The sequence below is a fragment of the Podarcis filfolensis genome, assembly GCF_964270895.1.
Source record: "Podarcis filfolensis genome assembly, chromosome: 13".
Taxonomy (NCBI): domain Eukaryota; kingdom Metazoa; phylum Chordata; class Lepidosauria; order Squamata; family Lacertidae; genus Podarcis; species Podarcis filfolensis.
The window spans coordinates 4,187,384-4,213,737 of record NC_139615.1 but is presented as its reverse complement, the minus strand read 5'-3'; the positions used below and the strand labels follow the sequence as shown (position 1 = coordinate 4,213,737).

General features: G+C 48.0%; 1 protein-coding gene across 2 annotated transcripts; it reads right to left on the bottom strand.

The window, feature by feature from the left end:
* Positions 1-23,691, bottom strand: WRAP53 (WD repeat containing antisense to TP53). 2 transcript variants are annotated; one of them, XM_083581043.1, is made up of 11 exons: positions 23,590-23,691; positions 20,183-20,644; positions 18,131-18,229; positions 14,947-15,055; positions 11,842-11,930; positions 9,620-9,710; positions 7,964-8,096; positions 5,833-6,041; positions 4,369-4,472; positions 3,707-3,859; positions 1-938 (listed from the first exon to the last, which is right to left on the bottom strand). In XM_083581043.1, the coding sequence occupies exons 2-11, from the start codon at positions 20,458-20,460 to the stop codon at positions 740-742; spliced, it is 1,464 nt and encodes a 487-aa protein (XP_083437169.1). In that variant the 5' UTR covers positions 20,461-20,644; positions 23,590-23,691; the 3' UTR covers positions 1-739. The 2 variants fall into 2 exon arrangements, with proteins under 2 accessions (XP_083437169.1, XP_083437170.1); XM_083581044.1 differs by having other exon boundaries at positions 23,495-23,682.
* Positions 23,692-26,354: the final 2,663 nt, after the last annotated feature.

The window sequence follows — 26,354 nt, the reverse complement described above, 5'->3', positions numbered from 1 at the left end:
TACAATCATCATAAACTTTTATTAATCACCTGCATCACTTACTTGCCAACGAGAGGACGTATTCTTTCGCCAGGAAACGGCAACTGGTGACGAACATTCACAAAACCCACCACAACAGCCCTGCCCTCCCCCAAGCGAGTCAGCACCACGGCCCACCCGTTGGGCAAGGGGTGGAAAACTATTTACAGAGCACAGAAAAGTGGGGGGCAATGGAAAAATCCAAAAAGAAGCAATTATTCTCCCCTTATATAAAAAAAAGCAAACACACATACATACATACAGTTCCCTAGCACAAGACTCAGATCGACAAACAGATGAACCAAAATCTTTCCCCACGTGCAGCTAGCGCTTCCGCTAGCCGGGCGAGAGAAGGAAAATGCTGGTTTTTTGGGGACAGGAGAGATTCCTTCCCCTTGTGCCCCCGACTTAGAGACACAGTGACAATTCTGCCCTGACCCCACATCTCTCCGTCAGAGCATGCACAAAATCTAGTCACGGAAACACCCAGCTCCATTCTCTCAAAAAACGCAGCGTTTTCAAACGTCCCCTCGCACGACGCGCATTCTCTCTTTGGTACAAAAGCGCCACGAGTAGAAACATATAAACACGGCAATGTTCATGGGCCGGGGGCACCTTCGGCACGCCAGAGGTCCCGCACCCTCGCGGCCCTGTGGCAGTATCAAGCGTTGGCGCTGGGCCCCCTTGCAAACCCCGGCAGGCACGAGGAAGGAGGCCGAGGCTACGGGTGGGCCTGGGGCTTCTCCTCCGCCCCGGTGCCCGGGGAGCACCACCAGAGCTGGAGAGAGTTGTCGCCGCGGTCTTGGTGGCGAGCGGACGGCCTTCTCCCTTTCTCCTGGTCGTCGTCTTCGCTGTCCCACAGGTCAGGGAATTTGCGCTGGCCAGAAGCCGTGGCCAGAAGGGGAAGGCTGGGGTGGAGGCTAAGAGAAGGAGGCAGAAAGTCAGGGGGGGGTCAGGCTTCAGGGAACCTAATAATAATAATAATAATAATAATAATAATAATAATAATTTATTTATACCCCGCCCATCTGGCTGAGTTTCCCCAGCCACTCTGGGCGGCTTCCAATCAAGTGTTAATACAGCATTAAATATAAAAAACTTCCCTAAACAGGCCTGCCTTCAGATGTCTTTTAAAGAGAAGATAGCTGCTTATTTCCTTGACATCTGGAGGGAGGGCGTTCCACAGGGCGGGCGCCACCACCGAGAAGGCCCTATGTCTGGTTCCCTGTAACCTCACTTCTTGCAATGAGGGAACCGCCAGAAGACCCTTGGAGCTGGATCTCAGTGTCCGATCCCCCTCCCTCGCGGTTGGGGAAACAAGAAGTTCTCACCATGGTATTTTATTCCCTCATTGCAAGAAGCAAAGCTACAGGGAACCAGGCAGAGGGCCTTCTCGGTGGTGGCGCCCGCCCTGTGGAACGCCCTCCCACCAGAGATAAACAACTACCTGACATTTAGAAGACATCTTAAGGCAGTCCTGTTCAGGGAACTTTTTAATGTGTGACATTTTAATGTATTTTTAATCTTTGTTGGAAGCCGCCCAGAGTGGCTGGGGAAACCCAGCCAGATGGGCGGGTTACAAATAATAAATTATTATTATTATTATTATTATTATTATTATTATTATTATTATTATTATTCCTACTATTATAAAGATCTTTTTGAGTTCATTGTATATTATATGCCAAAATTCTCTTATCTTCACGCAGTCCTACCACATGTGCATAAAGGTTCTGTTCTCCTACTCTCAATGCCTAAAGACTTTAGAATGCTTTCTAAAGACGCTGTCTGTCAGCTGTCTCTCCCCTTGTGATTCTTCTCCTTCTTCCTCTTGCTCCCCTCCCAATATTTCCCAGCTTCTCCCCTCTGCAGCCTCTGAATAATAATAATAATAATAATAATAATAATAATAATAATAATAATATTTATACCCCGCCCTCCCTGGCCAGAGCCGGGCTCAGGGCGGCTAACACTGGTAAAATTACAATAAAAACATAATAGGGGGGGAAAACAATTTAAAATACAGGTTAAAAATACAACTTAAAATGCAGCCTCATTTTAAAAGTAGCCCATAGATTGAAACCATAAGGGGAGGGAAACATAAGGGGCAGACTGAGTCCAAACCTAAGGCCAGGCGGAACAGCTCCCTCTTGCAGGCCCTGCGGAAAGATGTCAAGTCCCGCAGGGCCCTGGTCTCTTGGGACAGAGCGTTCCACCAAGTCGGGGCCAGTACTGAAAAGTCCCTGGCCCTAGTTGAGACCAATCTAACCACCTTGTGACCTGGGACCTCCAAGATGTTTTTGTTTGAAGACCGTAAGGTTCTCCGCGGGGCGTACCAGAAGAAGCGGTCCCGTAGGTACGAGGGTCCTAGGCCGTATAGGGCTTTAAAGGTTAAAACCAGCACCTTAAACCTGACCCTGTACTCCACCGGAAGCCAGTGTAGTTGGTAAAGCACTGGATGAATGTGATCCCGCGGCAAGGACTCCGTAAGGAGCCTCGCCGCGGCATTCTGCACCCGCTGGAGTTTCTGCAAATCAGTGTTCTAAATCTATACTGTCTCCCTCTTCTCAGGAAGTGCAGGGGGGGCGGTCCCCACCATTCCCCTTCAGTCCAGTCCCCGACATCGGGTGGGCAAGTAAGGGTGAGGGGAGTGTCACCCACCCACCCACCCTCAGTGCCAGTCCATCAACAGGCCTGAGGAGGAATGGCTGACAGATTTGGGCATGAAGTACTGTTTTTGGGGGACAGGGAGCAGAGGGTGTGGGGGACTCCCTGGTCCTGAATTGGGTAACTGTGCCCCTGAAGGACCAGGTGCGCAGCCTGGGAGTCATTTTGGACTCACAGCTGTCCATGGAGGCGCAGGTCAATTCTGTATCCAGGGCAGCTCTCTGCCAGCTCCATCTGGTACGCAGGATGAGACCCTACCTGCCCGCGGACTATCTTGCCAGAGTGGCGCATGCTCTAGTTATCTCCCGCTTGGACTACTGCAATGCACTCTACGTGGGGCTACCTTTGAAGGTGACCCGGAAACTGCAATTAATCCAGAATGCGGCAGCTAGACTGGGGACTGGGAGTGGCCGCCGGGACCACATAACACCGGTTCTGAGAGATCTGCATTGGCTCCCAGTACGTTTCCGAGCACGATTCAAAGTGTTGGTGCTGACCTTGAAAGCCCTAAACGGCCTCGGTCCTGGATACCTGAAGGAGCGTCTCCACCCCCATCGTTCTGCCCAGACGCTGAGGTCCAGCTCCGAGGGCCTTCTGGCGGTTCCCTCATTGCGAGAAGTGAGGCTACAGGGAACCAAACAGAGGGCCTTCTCGGTGGTGGCACCCGCCCTGTGGAACGCCCTCCCACCAGATGTCAAAGAGATAAACAACTACCTGACATTCAGAAGACATCTGAAGGCAGCCCTGTTCAGGGAAGTTTTTAATGTGTAACGCTGTACTGTTTTTAACACTTGATTGGGAGCCGCCCAGAGTGGCTGGGGAAACTCAGCCAGATGGGTGGGGTATAAATAATAAATTAATATTATTATTATTATTATTATTAGCCTGGGGAAGAAGAAACCGAGAGGAGAGATGAGGGCCATCTTGAAATATCTGCAATAATCCCAACCCTCAGGGGTCCTAAAACCCCGTTTCCACCTCTGAATTAAGGGCAGGGCCTCAGCACCCCCCCAATAAGTACCTGATCCCGTTGACGCAGTCGCTCAGAGCTTGGAATTGCAAGATGGGCTCCAGCAGGGGGTGACCCAGGTTGTTGCTGCCGCTGGGGGCCTGAGCCGTGTCCCAGACACTGACCAGTCCTTCTGTGTCACCGCTCAGGAGAAACCTCCCACTCCTGTGGAGGAAAAATAATAAATAATAATAATAATAGATTTTTTATTTATACCCCGCCCTTCCCGGTTCAGAAAACCGGGCTCAGGCCAGCTAACAATTTTAAAACACTTAATTGATGCAGAAAAAAACAGCATAAAATACAGTGTAAAACGTGAATAACAATAAATTCAGAATTCAAAAATCAATTTAGGGGGGAAATCCATCCAATAAACATTAGATGATCACCAGGGCTAGCTGGATGAATTAGTCCTATTTGGGCCAGCGAGGAGACCAGGGGAGAATTAGCTGTGGGATCCCAGAGCGGGTAATCTTCATAAAAAGGGGAGGGGGAGGGAAGGAAGGGGAATAAAAGATCAGGCTAAGTTCAAATTGAAAGCCAGGCAGAATAGCTCTGTCTTACAGGCCCTTTATTTCATTGTTGTTGTTGTTGTTTTTTCCTGTATTATTTAAACAAAAATAAATAAACAAAGAAAAGGATATCATCTTGTAGGGGGAGAAGGGTGCACTCACGGATCTAAGTCGAAATAGAGTCTCTGGTTGGTGGCAACTGTCCGGGACACAGAAAACAGGACCTCGCCTGGCTGTCGAAGGTCCCAGCAGAGGATCTCAGTGTCCTGGAAAATAGAGGCAATAGCACACGCCCATCATAGGCCGCTTCCCCCAGGCCGGCCTTCCCCAAGGTGGCGCCCCCTCCAGCTGGTTTTGGTCTGTGCTGGTTGGGGCTGATGGGATCGATAGACAAAAACAGCTTGGGAGCACCGGGTTGGGGAATGCTGCCCCAGACTTTGAGGGAGATGGGGGAACCTGATGTCTCATTCCTGTTCCCCCACATATTCCCAGGAAAGAGGGGATAAAGTCCACACTTGCCAGAAATAACTGAAGGCTGGGCGAATGAAGCATTTTGCGTGGGTGTTAAACTGTGGAACTCACTCCCACAGGACAGCCAACCTGGACGGCTTTAAGAGGATTAGGCAAATTCATAGAGTAGAGGACTGATTTATGGGCTACTTTTAAAATGAGGCTGCATTTTAAATTGCATTTTAACCTGTATTTTAAATTGGGGTTTTTTCCTATTATGTTTTTATTGTAATATTACTGGTGTTAGCCGCCCTGAGCCCGGCTCTGGCCGGGGAGGGCGGGGTATAAATAAAATTGCAGCAGCTAGATTGCTGACTGGGAGCGGCCGCCGAGACCACATAACAACGGTTTTGAAAAACCTACATTGGCTCCCAGTACGTTTCTGAGCACAATTCAAAGTGTTGGTGCTGACCTTGAAAGCCCTAAACGGCCTCAAAGGCCCAGTAGACCTGAAGGAGCATCTCCACCTCCATCGTTCAGCCCAGACACTGAGGTCCAGCACCGAGGGCCTTCTGGCGGTTCCCGCACTGCAAGAAGTGAGGTTGCAGGGAACCAGGCAGAGGGCCTTCTTGGTGGTGGCGCCCGCCCTGTGGAACGCCCACCCGTCAGATGTCAAGGAAATAAACAACTATCTGACGTTTAGAGGACATCTAAAGGCAGCCCTGTTCAGGGAAGTTTTTAATGTTTGATGTTTTACAGTGGTACCTCGGGTTACAGACGCTTCAGGTTACAGACTCCACTAACCCAGAAATAGTACCTCAGGTTAAGAACTTTACCTCAGGATGAGAACAGAAATCATGTGGCAGCAGCAGCGGGAGGCCCCATTAGCTAAAGTGGTACCTCAGGTTAAGAACAGATCTCCAGAACGAATTAAGTTCTTAACCCGAGGTACCACTGTATTGTATTTTTAATATCCTGTTGGGAGCAGCTCAGAGTGGCTGGGGAGGCCCGGCCAGATGGACGGGGTAACAAGTAATAAATTATTATTATTAATATTATTATTAGTCACTGTGAGAACAGGATGCTGGACTCAATGGGTTCTTAAGGGCCCGGCCCACAATGCCCCTCTCGCCTGCGCCCAGCCCTCAGCTTACCCCCCCCCAGGTAAGCTCTCACCTTGCGCCCCCCGGTGAAGAGGTGGAAGCCGTCCGGGGAGAAGAGGGCGTGGGTGACGCCCCCCTGGTGCCCGTGTAGCATGGTGAGGGGGTCGCCCTCTGCTTGGGAGTAGAGGCCCACCGTCTTGGAGTACGAGGTGCAGGCGTAGATGGGCTGCGTCGGGCTGAAGGCAATGCAGGAAATAATCCCGCTCTGGCCCTGCTTCTTCACTGGGGGACCGGAGAGGGGAGAGGTTAGAGGAGAGAAAGGGCTTCTTTGTGCAGCGTTAACCTGCGGAACTCCCTCCCACAGGAGACAGCGGTGGCCCCCGGCTTGGGTGGTTTCAAAAGAGGACTGGACAAATTCAAAGAGGGCTATCAAGGGCTGCTAGCCTTCATGGTCGGAGGCAGAGATGCTTCTGGATCCTGGTTGCTGGGGCCGGAAGGGGCTCTTGCAATCGGATCCTGCTCATTGGGTTTCCCACAGGCTGGTCGCTCTGCGAGAACAGGATGCCGGAACTAGGTGAGCCGTCGGCCTGATCCAACAGGCTGCTCTTGTGCTCGGGAGAGATGAAGGATGCAGCAGGGCCTTTTCTGCAACTGCCCCCAAGGTTATGGGACAACTTTCCAGAGGAGGCGCATCAACACTGTTATGAGAATTCGAAGGTCTCAAATATAAATGTTTATAAGTGTACAAGGCAAACGCATACGTAAGTATATAAACCACGTGTCTGAAATAGTACAGGAGAGCAATCCTGAAGCTGTTTTGACTCTCCCAAATTGACCTTCAATGTATGTCTCTGCAAGGAGGGAGGAAATAGAGAAAGCCTTCCCATTGTCTTTGCGCTTGCAAATCCTGCCTTAAGGGCGTATTTGTGTAGGAATAGGGCGAGCCTGTGGTCTGGATTCAGGAACTAAAGTATTAACCATCACAAAAGAATGGCCAGGCTGCCCAGTCAATGCAATCAGTGACCGTTATCAGGTATCCTGGCGGGGAGGATTTCTGCTGTAGACTGCCTCCTTCTGTGATGTATGTATGATGCTTTGGGGGGTGGTCTTGGGCTACAGGGTGGACAATTTCAAGCGTCTATATAAAGGCTTGTTCTGGGTTCTCTCCTCCCTCCTGCGTGTGGTGAGCGGGGGACCCTGTTGCAACAGTTTAATAAAGATCAGGCTTACTAGCTGATTTGCTTCTCAATATACTCTGGTCGGAGTCTGTTATTTTCTCCAACCGATAGGGAACCCACTTAAGGGCTCTGTATGGGCTCCAGAATACCCCATAAGGGAAAGGGAACAGTTTTTTTCTTATAACACCACCAACACGCAATTGTTAGGCTTCCCAAAGCGGTGCAACAGCCGTTTACCTCCTTTAAAAAGACACACATCTGATCTGAGCCAAGGTTTCTAAGCTTATGGGGGACGCGGGTGGCGCTGTGGGTTAAACCACAGAGCCTAGGACTTGCCGATCAGAAGGTCGGCGGTTCGAATCCCCGTGACGGGGTGAGCTCCCGTTGCTCAGTCCCTGCTCCTGCCAACCTAGCAGTTCGAAAGCATGCCATTACAAGTAGATAAATAGGAACCGCTCCGGCGGGAAGGTAAACGGCATTTCCATTCGCTGCTGTTGTTCGCCAGAAGCGGCTTAGTCCTGCTGGCCACAGGACCCGGAAGCTGTACGCCGGCTCCCTCGGCCAGTAAAGCGAGATTAGCGCCACAACCCCAGAGTCGGCCACAACTGGACCTAATGGTCAGGGGTCCCTTTACCTTTACCTTTCTAAGGTTATGACTGGCTGCTGTTGGCACCGGGACTTATTAGTATCCCAGCTTCTTTCCTCGAAGGAGCTCATGGTACACCCCCTCCTCATTTAATCCCAATGAGAGCCCAGTGAGGTAGGCAAGGCTGAGAGAAGCAGGGATTGGCTCCCAAAGTCACCACCCATTGATCTTTATGGGTTGAGGGGGATTTGAACTCTGGTCTCACGGGTCGTAGTCCAAACACTCCGACCAGGACACCACACTGCCCAGATCCCTCCCTCCGCCGTTTTGCTCCTGGCCCCATCGAGACACGCCAACGGGTCCCTCAGCCCCAAAGCACCCGATAAGGGGAGATGTTGCCTCGCCCAGAAACTCCCTGGACGGATCTGAGGCCGACTCACCGAGGGTGGGCCTGTTTTCGCACATGCGCCCGGGCCGCGACGTGTCAAACACCCTCACGATCTTGTCGAAGCCGCAGAAGAGCTGCGAGCCGTCCGGGGTGAAGCACAGGGAGTGGGCGGCCGTCAGCTCATCCTGGCGAGAAAATGGGAGGGTCAGCGGGAACCAACTCCAGGAGAATAATGATAATAATAATAATAATAATAATAATAATAATAATAATAATAATAATAAAAAAATTATTTATACCCCGCCCTCCCCGCTGGGAGAGATCATCAGGGTGTTTGGGCTGGGTGTTCATCAGTATGCGGATGACACCCAGCTCTACCTCTCTTTCAAATCAGAACCAGTGAAGGCAGTGAAGGTCCCGTGTGAGTGTCTGGAGGCGGTTGGAGGATGGATGGCGGCTAACAGATTGAGGCTGAATCCTGACAAGACAGAAGTACTGTTTTTGGGGGACAGGTGGTGGGCGGGTGTGGGGGACTCCCTGGTCCTGAATGTGGTAACTGTGCCCCTGAAGAACCAGGTGTGCAGCCTGGGAGTCATTTTGGACTCACAGCTGTCCATGGAGGTGCAGGTCAATCCTGTGTCCAGGGCAGCTGTCTGCCAGCTCCATCTGGTATGCAGGATGAGACCCTACCTGCCCGCAGACTGTCGCACCAGAGTGGTGCATGCTCTGGTTATCTCTCACTTGGACTACTGCAATGTGCTCTACGTGGGGCTACCTTTGAAGGTGACCCGGAAACTGCAACTAATCCAGAATGCGGCAGCCAGACTGGTGACTGGGAGCGGCCGCCGAGACCACATAACACCAGTCCTGAGACTGGCTCCCAGGACATTTCCGAGCACAATTCAAAGTGCTGATGCTGACCTTTAAAGCCCTAAACGGCCTCAAAGGCCCAGTAGACCTGAAGGAGTGTCTCCACCCCCATTGTTCAGCCTGGGCACTGAGGTCCAGCTCCGAGGGCCTTCTGGCAGTTCCCTCATTACGAGAAGTGAGGCTACAGGGAACCAGGCAGAGGGCCTTCTTGGTAGTGGCGCCCGCCCTGTGGAATGCCCTCCCTTCAGATGTGAAGGAAATAAGCCGCTATCTTCTCTTTAAAAGACATCTGAAGGCAGCCCTGTTTAGGGAAGTTTTTAATATTTAATGCTGTATTGTTTTTAACACTTGATTGGGAGCCGCCCAGAGTGGCTGGGGAAACTCAGCCAGATGGGCGGGGTATTATTAATAAATTATTATTAAAAATTATTATTAAAAAAATTATTTATACCCCACCCTCCCCAGCCAAGACAGAGGACGAAATGGTGGGACAGTGTTCTCGAAGCTACCAGCATGAGTTTGACCAAACTGCGGGAGGCAGTGGAAGACAGGAGGGCCTGGCGTGCTCTGGTCCAGGGGGTCACAAAGAGGCGGACACGACTAAATGACTCAACAACAACAATAACAACAACCTTGCGAGAGAGTTGAGGCTGAGAGAGGCAATGTCTAGTAGCCTCAAGGCCACCCAGCAAACTTTGTGCCCCAGTGGGAGGGTTTGAACCCTGGCCACTCGAGGTCTGACACTCGGACCACAATTTACCACACGGCCCACACCACGTCTGCCGGGCAAAGCCGGCCACACCCCCCCACCCCCCCACCCCCCCGGGCACATGCTCACCAGGTGATTGTAGGGCCGAAAGGTGGCGCGCAGGTCTCCGTAGAAAGCATCCCATATGTGGATGGGGTTATCTCGGCTGCTGCTGGCGACACTGCAAGGGGCAGAGAAGCAGAAGGAGGGCCAGTGAGGGGCAGCCGGGGGGCCGGGGGAGCTAGAAAGGAAGAGGCAGGCAAAAGGGTCGGCAGTGCTTGATCACTTCCCAGCGCCGCCTCGCACCTGGGCATCCAAGCCAAGGACAAACCCTGAATGAGCCCTGGCAAATTCGTGGTGGAGAGGGCTAGCGATGGTGGCTGTGCCCTGCCTCTGCAACTGGAGGGAGCGATACTTCTGAATTAATAGTGAGGGGGGGGGAGTGTGCTCTTGCGCTGGGGGGTCCTGCTTGGAGGTTTAACACCTTATCCCACTGCGAATGGTTCGCTTTGAGAGCCATTGTTATCTGCGATGGTTGCTGTCGTATTATCATGGGGGAGCCGAATGACGTCCACAAATTTATTTGGGCAGTCAATTTTCAGGAGGACAGTCCACAGGGCATCACGATCCACAGTGTCGATCTACCCGAACACTGAGGTCCAGCTCCGAGGGCCTTCTAGTGGTTCCCTCCCGGCGAGAAGTCAAGTTACAGGGAACCAGGCAGAGGGCCTTCTCGGTGGTGGCGCCCGCCCTGTGGAACGCCCTCCCATCAAGGAAATGTAAACAACTACCTGACTTTTAGAAGACATCTGAAGGCAGCCCTGTTTAGAGAAGCTTTTAACCTTTAATAGGTTATTGTATTTTAGGGTTCTGTTGGAAGCCGCCCAGAGTAGCTGGGGAAACCCAGCCAAACGGGCGGGGTATAAATAATAAATTATTATTATTATTATTATTATTATTATTATTATTATTATTATTATTATTATTATGCATGCTCCAAGTAGTCAATGTAGTTAAAAGAATTTCTTCTGATCAAACTTTGTCCCCACGTGGGTGTTTTTTTTAAATGCTCGGAGGAAATCTGATTGGTTCTTAATGTTTGATGCATTACGGTATTTTAATATTTTGTTGGAAGCTGCCCAGAGTGGCTGGGGAAACCCAGCCAGATGGACAGGGTATACCGTATTTTTTGCTCTATAAGACTCACTTTTTCCCTCCTAAAAAGTAAGGGGAATTGTGTGTGCGTCTTATGGAGCGAATGCACGCTGCGCAGCTATCCCAGAAGCCAAAACAGCAAGAGGGATCGCTGCTTTCACTGCGCAGCGATCCCTCTTGCTGTTCTGGCTTCTGAGATTCAGAATATTTTTTTCTTGCTTTCCTCTTCCAAAAACTAGGTGCGTCTTGTGGTCTGGTGCGTCTTATAGAGCGAAAAATACGGTAAATAATAAATTATTATTATTATTATTGGTCAAGTCAATAAGCGCCATATACAGGGATTGGTTTTGCTCTCTGCATTCTTCTTGGAGCTGTCGAGCGGTGAAAATCACCTCCGCTGTCCCCCTAGAAGGCCGAAAACCATTTTGGGATTCAGGAAGGGTCAAATCGGATATTGTTGAGAGACGGTTTGCTAAGATCCTTGCAAGAATTTTGCTGGCCGCAGCTAATAGAGAGGTCTCCCACTGGGGCATGTGGTTGGCAGCTGCAAGAACAGGACGAGGAGTGGGCCACTGTCTGCAGGCAATCGCTTCCACCTGCCTTGCCTGCCCCCCCACCCTGGGAGCCATTCCCCAACCGTGACTTTGAGAACAGCAGAGGCAGCTGAGAGGAGAATTCAAGGATAGTTTTTTTGTTTTGTTTTGTTTTGAAAATAATTTTATAAGTTGTGTGTGTTTGTTTCTTAAATTTAATCCTTTTACATCCTTTTGTATGATTTGCGGTATTTTATGCATTGTGATTTGCTGCTATTTTAATCGATTATAGATGAGTAATTCCTTATTGTAACTGATGTCTAATTATTACCCGCCCACCTGTCAAACCACAAGGGCAGGGCAGGGGACATACAGATTCCAGCTCCCTTTCCAAAGCCCTATCTTTCTAATTAGGCGGTGGTTAATATCGATTCAGTTAATTTAATTAAGGCAGCGTTCAATTATTTCGGCAATTGGCTTTTCCGGACGCCTCTCCTGGGGCTGTTCAAAACTCGAGCCTCTTCCTGCTACTTGGCAAAATGTTTTCTTTCTTTTTTATTCCCACCAGCAACTGGGGAAGAAGAGGAAGGCGGGGGGGGGGGGAGAGGGGAAAGATGGATTTACAAACAAGTCTGCGGGTCGGAGGAGTTCATCAGCGGGAACCAGCAGTAATCGTAGACGGTGTCTCCTTCGGCCATGCGCAAGACGGGACTCTGGTGTGAGAGAGAGAGCGAGAAATGAGCACCCTGTCTGGAGCAGCGATCGCAACCAAAGTGGCCACCTGCGTTAGTCTGGAAGACTGGCCCCCACCCAGTCTTTCCTGCCCCCACACTCTTTGACGTCCCCCACAAAGGAAGATTCGCGCCTGGGAAAGTGACACAAGGTCTTTCCCAGAATCCTCCTCTGTTCTGCGCTCTAGTGAAGTGCAAGGCTGTCGAGACCTTTCACAGCTCCACAGAAAACCCTTTCTGAGGCAAGGCGACCAGAACCGTATTCCAAACACACTGTTTTGTTTTTGTTTTAACTATTTATCTTGTGCTTTTATCCTGAGTTTTTATTTTGTGAACCGCCCCAAGATCTTCAGATGAAGGGTGGTATATAAATCTTAATAATAATAATAATAATAATAATAATAATAATAATAATAATAATAAGACGATATGGTAATCTTTATTGTCATTGTCCCCTACAGAACAACGAAATTGAAAAAAATCTACACCAGACATTCAAAAACCAACAAGCCTGCTATCCCAGCTATCCCAGCCTGGTTAACCCCCTAAAAACTCTGATACCCCCTAATTAAATACAATATACTCCCATAGAGACTACCTTACACTGCGTTTAAAACCAAAATCGCATTTGGATAGAAACTGTTTCTCAGGCGGCTAGTCCTAGTCTTTATAACCCTGTCCCTTCTTCCAGAAGGCAGAAGCTGAAAGAGATCATTTCCGGGGTGCGCACGATCCTGCACTATCTCTGCAGCTTCCTTGTGGCACCTGGAAGCGTAGATTTGATCCAAGGTGGGAAGAGTGCACCCAATTATTCTCTCCACAGTCTTTACAACCCTGGTCAGTGTTGTTTTTTCCCTGGCCGTGCAGCTCCGAAACCACACACACAGACCGTAAGTTAATACACTCTCAACAGTACAATGATAAAATGCCATCAAAAGGTCCTTTGAGAGATTGTTTTTCCGGAAGATTCTCAGAAAATATAGCCTCTGCTGTGCTCTCTTCATCAGGTCTTTACTGTTTTCTCCCCAGGTTAGGTCATCTCTCAACTCCATTCCCAGAAATCGAAATACCGAGACCTGTTCCACACAGTTCATAATAATAATAATAATAATAATAATAATAATAATAATAATAATAATAATTTGTGTAACAGCTTTACGCTATCAGCAATTTTGTTTCCAGTTCCTTCCCTCATGGTCACAGAATCTGCCTTATTTTCACAGCTTGCACCCTGCCGCGTTCTGGATCCATATCTTCATTGAGTGACCTGCTACCTGCCCGAGACCTCATTCCCGGCCAATCATGCCAGTTCAGACCCATGGATGTTAGGAATATGTCTGCCCCTGCACGCACCGCTTTGCACCTGTTTTCACTGAACTGCCTATGTCCCTTTACCACGCCATTCACTAACTTTGGAGAGGTCTTTTTGGAGCTCAGCCCCGTCTCGTTTCAAAGACCCTGGACCATTTAGCATCGCCGGCAAACTCTGGAATCTCACCGCTCACCCCCAACGTGGAACCTACTGTTAGAATTCCTGATCCATGATTGCAGTCATGGGATTTTTGTCTTTCACATGATGGTATATGTTTTGGCTCCACAAAGTGGGAAGTGACGGAAACAGGATGTTTGTGTTACTGTGAAGTGGAACTGTTCAGCCCAGACACTGAGGTCCAGCTCCGAGGGCCTTCTGGCGGTTCCCTTTAAAGCCCTATACGGCCTAGGACCCTCGTACCTACGGGACCGCCTCTCCTGGTATGCCCCACAGAGAAACCTACGGTCTGCAAATAAAAACATCCTGAAGGTCCCAGGCCTCAAGAGAGGTTAGGCTGGCCTCAACTAGAGCCAGGGCCTTCTCGGCTGCGGCTCCAATCTGGTGGAACGCTCTGTCACAAGAGACTAGGGCCCTGCGGGACCTGACATCTTTCCGCAGGGCCTGCAAGACAGAGTTGTTCCACCAGGCCTTTGGTCAGGGCGCAGCCTGACTCCCTCCTCTGGCAACCTGCACAGAATTTTGCTTAATGGTTGCCATCAACTTGATTTTAATTAATTTTTATAATGAAATATTTTTAGAATGTTGGATTATTTGACTGTTTGATTATTTGATTGTTGTTAGCCGCCCTGAGCCCGGCTTCGGCTGGGGAGGGCGGGATATAAATAAAATTTATTATTATTATTCCCTCGCTGTGAGAAGCCAAGTTACAGGGAACCAGGCAGAGGGCCTTCTTGGTAGTGGCGCCCGCCCTGTGGAACACCCTCCCACCAGATGTCAAACTTTTAGAAGACATCTAAAGGCAGCCCTGTTTAGGGAAGCTTTTAATGTTTAATAGGTTACTGTACTTTAGTGTTTTGTTGGAAGCCACCCAGAGTGGCTGGGGAAACCCAGCCAGATGAGCGGGGTATAAATAATAAATTATTATTATTATTATTATTATTATTATTATTATTATTATTATTATTATTATTATTATTTCTTTATTTCTCTTTGCTGTCTGCTGCTAGAGAGAGGGAGCCATGTTGCAGTGCTCCGTGTGTGTTTATATGTAAATAAACTAGATTAGCCAAAATGCTGAGTTGCTGAGGTCTGTCATGCAAAATACGAAGACTCTGTGGATCCCTCAGTGTGCCAGTCTCTGTTGGCACCGGTCGCTGTGATGTTCGGGCTGAAGAAAGCTTTTGAAGCTCCCAAACGATCGACCAGGAGGGAGGGAACTTGCCAGGCGGGCATGTGTCTCTGCCAGGGTCCTACTCGAGTGTAGGGACGAGCTCCTGACACCTACAGCCCTCCAGGTATTTATGGGGCTGCAATTCCCCAACACCACCACACTGCCCCCCAGCATGGCCAATGGTTTGGGATGTTGGGAAGGGGAGTCCAGCAACTTTGGGAGGGCCAAAGGCCCCCTGATTCCTGCCACAGGAGAATTTGCCTCTTCCCCTCCCCACGCAAACATGCGCTGGCAGGGAGGCAAGACACACACTCGGCGCTCATACCACTACCAACCATTTCAGAGATGGTCCCCCATTCCTCCGCGTACAGCTCAGCAGGGAGGTTGTAGATCCGCAGGGTATTGTCAGCACTGTTGGTGAGCAGGCAAGTCCCGTCAGGAGCCCTGGGGAGAGAGGTGGGAAGGGGCACACTGTTATTGAGCAGAGTGGCAACTTATTCCCTTGTTTGTCCAGACCACGGGTTAGCAAACTGTTTCAGCAGGGGGCCGGTCCGCTGTCCCTCAGACCTTGTGGGGGGCCGGACTATGTTTTTTTGGTGGGGGAAATGAACGAATTCCTATGCCCCACAAATAACCCAGAGTTGCATTTTAAATAAAAGGACACATTCTACTCATGTAAAAACACCAGGCAGGCCCCACAAATAACCCAGAGATGCATTTTAAATAAAAGCACACATTCTACTCATGGAAAAACCATTTGCAGGCCAGATCCGGACCATCCATGGGCCGGATTTAGAAGGCAATTGAGCCAGATCTGGCCCCCGGGCCTTAGTTTGCTACCCACGGGGCCCAAACAATGGTTAGCCCATCCCATCTTTCCCTGCCCCCCCCAAAGGAACAGCCCATTGCTGTCCATCAAGAGTTCCCAAACTCGGGAACATTCTTTCATATGTAGTGGACCTGTGAAAGGGTAAAAGAGTGTTGGGAAATAATTCATAATGAATTGAAAAAACCGTTTAAAAGTACTTTTCAAAAAAAACCCATAGTCCTTTTTGTTGGGGATTATTCAGATGGAAATTCCCAGGCATCAAAAAGAGTTATTTATGTATGCCACTACTGCGGCACGTGTTTTGTTAGCCCCAAAATGGAAAACGAGCAAGGTCTCAACCAAAGAAGAATGGCAACTTAAGTTAACAGAACATGCGCAGCTTGCGGACTTAACATACAGAATAAGAGAACAAGACCATATGTTTAAAGAAGATTGGAAAATGTTTAGTGAATATATGGGGGAAATTGTGTACACCAGAAAACGCTGGCAGCATTAAGATAAATTCAACAATGTACCGTATTTTTCGCTCTATAAGACGCACCAGACCACAAGACACACCTAGTTTTTGGAGGAGGAAAACAAGAAAAAAAATATTCTGAATCTCAGAAGCCAGAACAGCAAGAGGGATCGCTGCGCAGTGAAAGCAGCAATCCCTCTTGCTGTTCTGGCTTCTGGGATAGCTGCGCAGCCTGCATTTGCTCCATAAGACGCACACATATTTCCCCTTACTTTTTAGGAGGGAAAAAGTGAGTCTTATAGAGCAAAAAATACGGTAAATAAGTTTTGATGGATGTAATAATGGAATACTGAATGCTTTAGTTTATGTAAAACATGCAGGGATTTATGATATGCAAAACGAACCACGGAAAAAGAGGGGAAGTCACTGATATTTTAAGGATGTTTAAATGAGTATTCTGAATTGTAAAATTAATAAAAATTATTTTTAAAAAGAGTTCTCAGACTCTACTCAAGTCAGAAACCAACAAGAGAACAAGTTATTAGAAGGAAGGGGCCTTTTCATAAGCTATGAAAGGGTTGAAGAGAACACCATAAGAAGAGACGGCTGGATCAGGCCCATCGCCCATTTAGTCCAGCGTCCTGTTCTCACAGTGAGCAACCGGATGCCTGCAGGAAAACTGCAAACAAGATCTGAGCACAAGAGCAGCTCTCCCCTCCTGTGCTTTCCAGAAACTAGGAGTATAGCTGCCTCTGACTGGGGAAACAGAACACGGCCATCCTGACTAGGAGCCATCGATAGCCCCCTCCCCCTCCATGAATTTGTCCAGACCTTTTAAAGTCCGTCACAGCCTCCTGAGGAAGTGAGTTCCACAGTTCAACTATAGTTCAGCTTCCCCAACCCCATCCCCACTAATTCCCCTGGTGTACCACCCATTATTCCATCACGCAGCACAAAACCTCCAGATAAAAACCTGGCAAACCAAAGGCTTATATCATCTAATAGGTAAAGGTAAAGGGACCCCTGACCATTAGGTCCAGTCGTGACCGACTCTGGGATTGTGGCGCTCATCTCGCTTTATTGGCCGAGGGAGCCGGCGTACAGCTTCTGGGTCACGTGGCCAGCAGGACTAAGCCGTTTCTGGCGAACCAGAGCAGCGCACGGAAACGCCGTTTACCTTCCCGCCAGAGCGGTACCTATTGATCTACCTGCACTTTGACGTGCTTTCGAACTGCTAGGTTGGCAGGAGCAGAGACCGAGCAACGGGAGCGCACGCCGTCGCGGAGATTCGAACTGCCGACCTTCTGATCGGCAATCCCTGGGCTCTGTGGTTTAACCCACAGCGCCACCCGCGTATATATCATCTAACAGACTTCTATAGTAGACTTCTATAAAAATAACAAACCTTTGTCAACACAAGAAATTCAAGACAAACTAGAAGACACCCAAATGCCCTGGTTAGCGCATCACCAATTACATGCCCTCTTAAACAATCCAGTAGTAAAATCAGCAGCAGCTAGGCCCCTGACAACCTTCGAAAACCTCCTAACAACAAAAGGACACGGTAAAGGGATGGTATCCGCAATATACAAAATATTACTACAAAATCTCACAAACTCTCTAGACACAATCAAAAAACAATGGGAGGATGACATAGGCTACGAGGTTAACCCCATTCAATAGACCAGAATGTGGTCTAAACCCCCCTTTAAATCCATATCAACAAAAAGAAAAGAACTCACTCTGAAAATCACCTACAGGTGGTACCTAACACCAAGAAAACTAGCGCTAATACGCCCAGGAACCTCACCAAAATGCTGGAGAGGGTGCACCTCAACAGGCACATACCTCCACATGTGATGGGAGTGTCCCAAAATCCAACTATTCTGGACAACTGTAGTTCAGCTTCAACATTTGCCAGTGACGAAGGCGGAGAGCGAAGGGAGCAGTGCGTGCTTTTGCTCCTTACAAAAGCCAGGAAATCAGAAGAACTGGGTGGCAAGAAACGGAAATTCTGACTTGAACACCAGGAAGAACTTTCTGACTGTGAGAGCTGCTCAACAGTGAAAACGCTCTCCCCCCGGAGGTTGTGGACTCTCCTTACTTGGAGGTTTTTAAGCAGAGGTTGGACGGCCATCGGTCAGGGGTTCTTCAGCTGCGATTCGGGGGGTTGGACTAGATGACCCTAGGGGTCCCTTCCAAGTCTACAGTTCTACGATTCCAGTCCACTCACCATTTGCAGCCTTTAAGGAAATTCTCCGGTATGTGGCTGTACTCCACCCAGGAGCCTGTCAGAGGTTTGGGGGCCTGCGAAAAATCGTAGGTCGGGAAGCTAGAAGGGGAAGGAAAAGGAAAGTCACGCTGTGCTAAGCCAGGAACACCCAACCACCCCCTTACGAAGCTTGCTAACATCCCATTCCCCTCCCAGGATCCAACCCGAAAGGAAGGGCAGGAGCTTCTATAGGAATACTGCAATAATAATAATAATAATAATAATAATAATTAATTAATTATACCCCGCCCATCTGGCTGGGTTTCCCCTGTCACTCTGGGCAGCTCCCTAATCCCTATCCCTAATAATAATAATAATAATAATAATAATAATAATAGATACAGGAGACCACCCCCTTCGCTCAGACACGCTGGCACCTCACCCTCAGAAAGAGAACTCTGAAATCCAGCCCCCCTGCAATTTGTGGTGGATCAAAGTATCGATATACACAGTGGAATAAGCAGTAAGAGTAAGTTTGAAGAGAACAGTGAATGAAAGGATGGTGTAAGGGTTTCAAGCTGCCTGTGAAGATGAGTGAGGGATTTTTCTAGCACTGATAGATGAATCTATGGCCTTGTTTTCACTCAAGGCTGTACCTACGACGCTACTTTTGCTCTTCCGACAAGGCCGTTGCAACCCTTCTTACCATGCGGCTTAATTTCTACGCATGTGTAAAGGCGATGGAATTCCTAAACCTGCGTAACTTAAAGGTCCGTGAAGCTGGCTTCTGTGGTTTCCCAGGAGCTGCTATTGTTCTGGCCTTGTGCGTTAAACACCACAACTAGTGTGGCAAACTGAGTACAAGTAAACTGAAGTTAAGCATCCTGTTTGTAATGTTAAGGAGTGAGAGCCTGCGGGCCTGAACTGTGTAAATCCTTAAGTGATCTTGGATTATGCAACTGAACCTGCTTTTATTTGCACGGCCAGATTTATAACAGTGCAAAAAGAGCAAATGCACTAGGGCTCATGCCTGCAAGAGAGCAAAGGCTAAGTTTACTTCTTTTTTCAAGTAAAACAAAGAAAGTTATGAAACAAAATGTGCAGGCACTTTTCTAAGCAATTTTGGTGAGAGAAGCCACGCTGGCAGCTCATGCCTTTAAGTGCATTTAGCCAATGCTGTGTTTAATAGTATAGCAAATGCATTTTAAAAAAGAAGAAGAAGCTATTGTGATTATTGTGAGATGCTTTGAGCTCAACATTTGTTGTTGGGAAAGCGGAACACAAATATTAAATCAGTAATTTAAAAAATCATCTTTCTATACCAGCTATATACCAGCTGCACTGGCTCCCGGTGGAGTACAGGATCAGGTTTAAGGTGCTGGTTTTAACCTTTAAAGCCCTATACGGCCTAGGACCCTCGTACCTACGGGACCGCCTCTCCTGGTATGTCCCACAGAGGAACTTACGGTCTGCATACAAAAACATCCTGAAGGTCCCAGGCCACAGAGAGGTTAGGCTGGCCTCAACCAGAGCCAGGGCCTTTTCAGCCGTGGCCCCGATCTGGTGGAACGCTCTGTCCCAAGAGACGAGGGCCCTGCGGGACTTGACATCTTTCCGCAGGGCCTGCAAGACGGAGCTGTTCCGCCAGGCCTTTCGTTGGGGTTCAGTCTGACTCCCTCCCCCCTTTCATAAGAACTTGCATGAAAGTGGCCTCCCAATTTTTCTCACAGGCCCATACAAGTTCAGCACAAACAGCTGGGCCTGGTGAGCATTTCAGGTCCCCAACCCTAATCTGCGGGTTGCCATCTAATTGGATTTTATTCTGATCCTGATCTGATTTGAGGATGTATTTTAATTGATTGTCTGATTTTATGTTAATGTGTTATATATTTGATGATAGCCGCTCTGAGCCCAGCTTTGGCTGGGGAGGGCGGGATATAAATAAATTATTATTATTATTATTATTATTATTATTATTATTATTATTATTATTTCCCCTCCCTGAACTGGGCAAAGGACCCATCTGAGCTGGACCTCCACCCATCTGCCTGCAAGGCAACACCAGACACTCACTAATACTCTCCTTCCTCTGCCAACATTTCTCCTCCATCAATCGCGTCTTCCTCCTTTTCTTCCTTGAGGTGATGCGCTGTGTCCCCGATCTCAGGTTCTTCCTTCAGGGGTTTGGGCCCAGGAACTGCCTCTGGAGCAGCCCCCTCGTCTTCCTGGCTCCCATTTAGCCTTGGCACCTTCGCCGCAGGTCCAGAGATGGCCCCAGGGTCCACCTTGCTGTCGTCTGGCTGCCCCAGCTCCAGCACAACCTGATGGTCAAGGGGCGGCTTGGCATCCATCACACAAACCTCGGAGTGTCTCCTTACGCCCTGCTCCTAAGAGGCACCACCGCTACTACTAATACTAAGAGGACAGTGTTTATGTAAGCCAGACCACCAGGGAAAGCTTGAGTGTACCGCAGCGCCGGGTGCTTCATTCATCCCAGCGTAAGGAGGTGGAGGTTGCCGAGAGGGAGGAAGGATTCTGCACGGAAAGGAAAAAGTTGCAAAATAAATAAGAATGCCCAGACCATAGCTGTCAACTTACAGATTTGAAAATAAGGGACCAGCAGCCTCAAAAATAAGGGATCAGCAGCCAAAATAAGGGATTTTAGTCAACCAGCAGCCAAATGAAGCCTCAAGCGGTGGTTCCCACAGCGCAGCAACCCGGCAAAGGGGATGCAGCAAGGAAAACCACCGTCCCCTCTCCGCTGGGAAGCGCTGAGCAAAGGCGAGTCCCCAGGCAACGCGGCCGATTTGATGGGCACAAGGCATGCAAGCTCCACCCCCCAGTCGTTCTCAGACTCCTTATTGGGTGAGCAACGCAGCCAAGCAACCCAGTTGGAGCCTCCCTCCTCCCTGGCCGGCAGGGAGGGAGGGAGGGAGAGGAACTGCTTCCTTTGAAACCTGGGAAATTTAAGGGACATCATCAATAAGGGACAGCAGCGGGACACGGCGCTGGGATAAGGGAGTTTCCTGCCAAATAAGGGACGGTTGACAGCTATAGCCCAGACTGATACCCAAATATTCCAGCCATCATTAGGACTGAACGTATTCTGCAGCAACCACAGAATACGGTAGCCTGCCAGTCTCAGCTTTTCTTTCAAAAGTAACAAAACAAAATCAAGTTGCTAGTCCACATGAAAGGGAACTGTTGAGTAGGATTTCCAATTGGCACAGGTTCCCTGCCAGGCATTTTAAATTTTTTTTAACCCACCTCATGACTAAGAGAAACACAAGCACGTCCTCAGGGGAATGAATCTGGGGGCGGGGAAAGCTTTTTCGGCAAGGGGTGGGAGTAGACTTCTAGCACTCAGGAATCAATTTTCTGCTGGGCCAAGCTCAAGGTGCTTTTTGTTATTTTATGGATAAAAATAATAATTAATAATCATAATAAATTTTTCTTTATACCCCGTCCTTCCCAGTTCAGGGCGGCTAACCACAGATTTAAAACACTTAATTGGTGCAACAAAAAACAGCATAAAATACATTATAAAACGTGAATAATAAATTCAGAATTCAAAAATCAATTTAGGGGGGAAATCCATCCAATAAACATTAGATGATCACCAGGGCTAGCTGGATGAATTAGTCCTATTTGGGCCAGCGAGGAGACCAGGGGAGAATTAGCTGTGAATTAGCATATACCTCTATTCATAGAAAAAATACCAGATTGGGTTACAAGATTTACACATAAAGCCAAACAAAAAACATCAAAATCAGGAATCAGATAGCTGTATTGTGGAAGATGTACTCTTAATTGCTGCAGTAAGATTGAAGGAACAGAACAGTTTCCCGCAGGTTTTTTAAAGTCACCGTGTGCTAAGTTTTAGCATTTAAGCTACTTGGGGGTGGGGGAGACCTGCCTCCCTTGTACTCCTGTTGCTCCCCAGGCCCACTGAGGGTGCTGTAAATAATAACTGCAAAGAAAGCCAGTGGTGGGCTAGTTGTTAAGAGTGCTGAACTAGGACCTAGGAGAGAGACCAGGGTTCAAATTCCCCCACTCTGCTACATGAAGCACCTCACTGAGTCACTGCCTCTCTCCTCCTAACTTACCCCCCCCCCAGGGTTGTTGTTGGGGATTAAATGACATGGAGAACTACATATTCCGAGCAGAAAAGCTGGAATATTATTTATTTCATAATATTCATAATATTAATTTTTCATTCTTCTGCTACATATGCTGTTTTAAATGTGCATTTTATATTAGACTTCCTTTAGTAATGTTTTCTTTTGAAACATTTATGATAATTTTTTGTTAACTTTGCTGCATTAAATGCGCATTCTGTACTCGACCTCCTTTGTAATGTTTTTATGATAACTTTTTTTGTTAACTATGCTGCTTGTTTTATTTTGAAATCTTTCAAGAGAATATTTCAGTTTTCCGCTAATTATGTTGCTTACTTTATATTTGACTTTCTTCTGTGATGTTTTATTCTGGGTTGTTTTACATGGATTTTTTAATGTGGGCTCTGTGTTTTTATTTTGTATTTTTAATGTTCTGACCCACCCTGAGGCGGTATACAAATTTAATATATAAAAGGCTAGCAAACCGCTCTGAGATTTCCCCCCCCACACACACACACATAAAAAGAGAAAGTGGCGTTGAAAGGAAACGGACAATAATGATGTATCAATTGTAATGAAAGAAAACAAACTTCAAAGCCATTCACAAAAAGTGATAAAATCCAAGAAAGTGAAACGAACAAACCTCAAACTGCTTCACAAAAAGAGCAATAAAATTGTGGGAAGGAAAGATCACAGACGTACTTTGAAACATACGAAAGTGAAAACGAGAACGTTTTGGGCTTTTTTAAAAAGAGAACAGCGAACTCTAGATGTCAACAGGCAGGGAGTTCCAAAGTACAGGTGCAACAGAAGAGAAGACGACGAAAATGATGGACTTTGCAGAAGTGGTGAAGCTGACGGGAAAAAAATCAAAAACCAGCACGATCAAGTATTCCAAAAAGATTGGAATAATTTATCCAGTATTTGAAAAAACATTGTAAGCCATTAACATGGCTTAGGGTTGCCTGAAGACTTGCAATGAGAAATCATCTTCCTTTTCACGTTTATTTAAATCTTGAGGTACCTTGCAACGAGTTTAATTAAAATTAATTAAGAGTTTAATTAAAACGTATTAAATGCTATGATAGAAAGGTCAATTTTGGAAGCCACGAGGCGGGAGGGAAGGAAGTCGACAGGCTCTAGAGAGCCAGAAAGTGGAGAATAATGATGTGATTATATATTATAAAATGGAAAATTAATAAAAATTATATTTTTAAAAAAAACAAATACAAAGTGCAGCCGCAATAAATAAAAGTAAATAAATTACCTATTTTAAGGGGAGGGGCTGGAGGGTGGGGGCTGCAACCACAGAAAAAAGCCCCCCCATCTCCCCCCGCCCAGAGAACAGGAGCACCCCTTTACCTCCCAGCAGCTCCCCAACAGCAACTCATGGGCAGCCACTGGAGGCGGCCATGACACCCCGCCGGCTCCGCCCACTCGCGTCTCGCGAGAGCTGGAAGGCTCGGGCTCCCTCTCGCGAGACGCTCCCCCACCATCCTACCCATAGAGATACGAAAAGCCGTTAGAGCGGCGCGCGGCGCCTCGGTGGTTGGAGGGGGAAGTTCCGGGTTTGCAACGGGGTAGGCGGGGTGGGTGGGAATGGAACCCGCGAGTTTTGCCAGAGGCGTGTGAATGGGCAGTCGCGTGTCCGCTCTCCCCGTCCCGAACAAAAAAGGTGGCGGGAGGAGGAGGGTGCCGAGGTCGGCCCAAGGGCAATGCGAAATGGAAAATGAAAAAAGGAAGTCTGTGGCTAACAGGGTGGCTTACAACAACCTTGCAGTTGTGATAGGAATTTTGAGGTCTTAGGTAATGTTCATAATATATATTATATTATGTGTGTGTGTGTGTGTGTGTGTGTGTGTGTGTATATGCAGAATTTATCATGCAAAAGGCTGGGCTGGATGAATCCCAAGCAGGAATTAAGATTGCCGGAAGAAATATCAACAACCTCAGATATGCAGATGACACAACCTTGATGGCAGAAAGTGAGGAGGAATCAAAGAAGCTTTTAGTGAGGGTGAAAGAGGAGAGCGCAAAATATGGTCTGAAGCTCAACATCAAAAAAAGGAAGATCATGGCCACTGGACCCATCACCTCCTGGCAAATAGAAGGGGAAGAAATGGAGGCAGTGAGAGATTTTACTTTCTTGGGCTCCATGATCACTGCAGATGGTGACAGCAGCCACGAAATTAAGAGACGCCTGCTTCTTGGGAGGAAAGCAATGACCAACCTAGATAGCATCTTAAAAAGTAGAGACATCACCTTGCCAACAAAGGTCCGTATAGTTAAAGCTCTGGTTTTCCCAGTAGTGATGTATGGAAGTGAGAGCTGGACCATAAAGAAGGCTGATCGCCGAAGAATGGATGCTTTTGAATTCTGGTGCTGGAGGAGACTCTGGAGAGTCCCATGGACTGCAAGAAGATCAAACCTCTCCATTCTGAAGGAAATCAGCCCTGAGTGCTCACTGGAAGGACAGATCCTGAAGCTGAGGCTCCAAGACTTTGGCCACCTCATGAGAAGAGAAGACTCCCTGGAAAAGGCCCTGCTGTTGGGAAAGATGGAGGGCCCAAGGAGAAGGGGACGACGGAGGACGAGATGGTGGGACAGGGTTCTCGAAGCTACCAGCATGAGTTTGACCAAACTGCGGGAGTCTGTGGAAGACAGGAGTGTCTGGCATGCTCTGGTCCATGGGCTCACGAAGAGTCGGACACGAATAAACGACTAAACAACAACAACAATGTTCATAAGTGTACCAACCAAGCACATACATAGATCAGCCCAGGAAGACCGACCTGGAACCATTTTTGATTCCCAAACTGACCAAATGTTTTCCCTTCAAGGAGGGAGGGGGTGAGGGAGCCTTCCCATTGTCTCAGGAATTGACTAATCAGCATTTTAATGACAGACTATCAGGAAAGGCAATCAGATAACCTGCAAAACATTCAAATTTCTGTTTTAGACCGCCTTTTCTGTGATAGGTGTGATGTATCTGGGGTGGTGGTCTTGAGCTACACCCCTTCTGTGATGTATGTATGATGTTTCTGGGGGTGGTCTTGATCTACAGGGTGGGAATTTCAAAAGTCTTTATAAGGCCTTGCGCGCCATTGTTCTGGGTTCCTCCTCCTTTCCTGCGGGTGAGGGGAGCACCCTGTTGCAACAGATCAATAAAGATCAGGCTTACTAGCTGCTTTGCTTCTCAATATTCTCTGGTTGGCCTCTGTTATTTTCTTCTACCAATAGGGAACCTACGTAAGGACTCTATATGGGCTCTTGGATACCCCATAAGGGAAAAAAGGGCAATTTTTGTTTACAACACAGTAGTACGTTGTTCCTACTTCGGATTAGGAGATGGGACCGAGCCATTTAGGGAATTTTTAAATATTTGATGTTTTATCCCTTCCAACTCTAAAACTCGATTATGATGCCCCATTTTGCCGGCTTGCCAAAGGGGTTTCCTGGCAGAAGTGCCATTTCCACCCGTCGAGCAACACAACTTGCTCTTTTCGAACGCTGAGAAAACGCCACTTGCTTGCATGGCAGGAGAGGGTTGTGGGATTCTGACAGGAATTTTATGGTCTTAGATATATGGTAATGTTCATAAGTGTACCAACCAAGCACATACATAGATCAGCACAGGAAGGCCAACCTGGAACCATTTTGATTCCTAAACTGAGCCAATGTTTTCTCTGCAAGGTCAAACTGGAAAAGCCTCCCCATTGTCTTTTCCTTCACAAATCCTGTCTTAAGGGTATGTCTGTGTTTGAATAGGGTGTGAGCCTGTGACCTGGCCCAGGAACTAAGTATTTATCATTACAAAAGACTGGCCAGGCTACCTGCCAGACAGGAGATAAACAACAACAGGAGAAAAACAATATTAAAATTTCTGTTTTAGACCGCCTTTTCTGTGATGTAGGTATGATGTATCTGAGGGGTGGTCTTAGGTTACACCCCTTCTGTGATGTATGTATGATGTTTCTGGGGGTGGTCTTGATCTACAGGGTGGCAATTTCAAAAGTCTTTATAAGGCCTTGCACACCATTTTTATGGGTCCCTCCTCTCTCCTGCAGGTGAGGGGAGCACCCTGTTGCAACAGATCAATAAAGGCCAAGCCTACTGTTTTGCTCCAA

What these genes read in the sequence shown, in the direction of transcription:
- WRAP53 (XM_083581043.1), bottom strand. Translation starts at nt 20,460, where the DNA reads ATGGATGCCAAGCCGCCCCTTGACCATCAGGTTGTGCTGGAGCTGGGG. An exon ending in GCAGAGGAAGGAGAGTATTA is followed by an intron (nt 18,230 to 20,182) that starts GTGAGTGTCTGG and finishes TTCCCCTTCTAG; the next exon opens with CTTCCCGACCTACGATTTTT. An exon ending in CTCTATTTCGACTTAGATCC is followed by an intron (nt 3,860 to 4,368) that starts GTGAGTGCACCC and finishes TTTCCTCCACAG; the next exon opens with GAGTGGGAGGTTTCTCCTGA.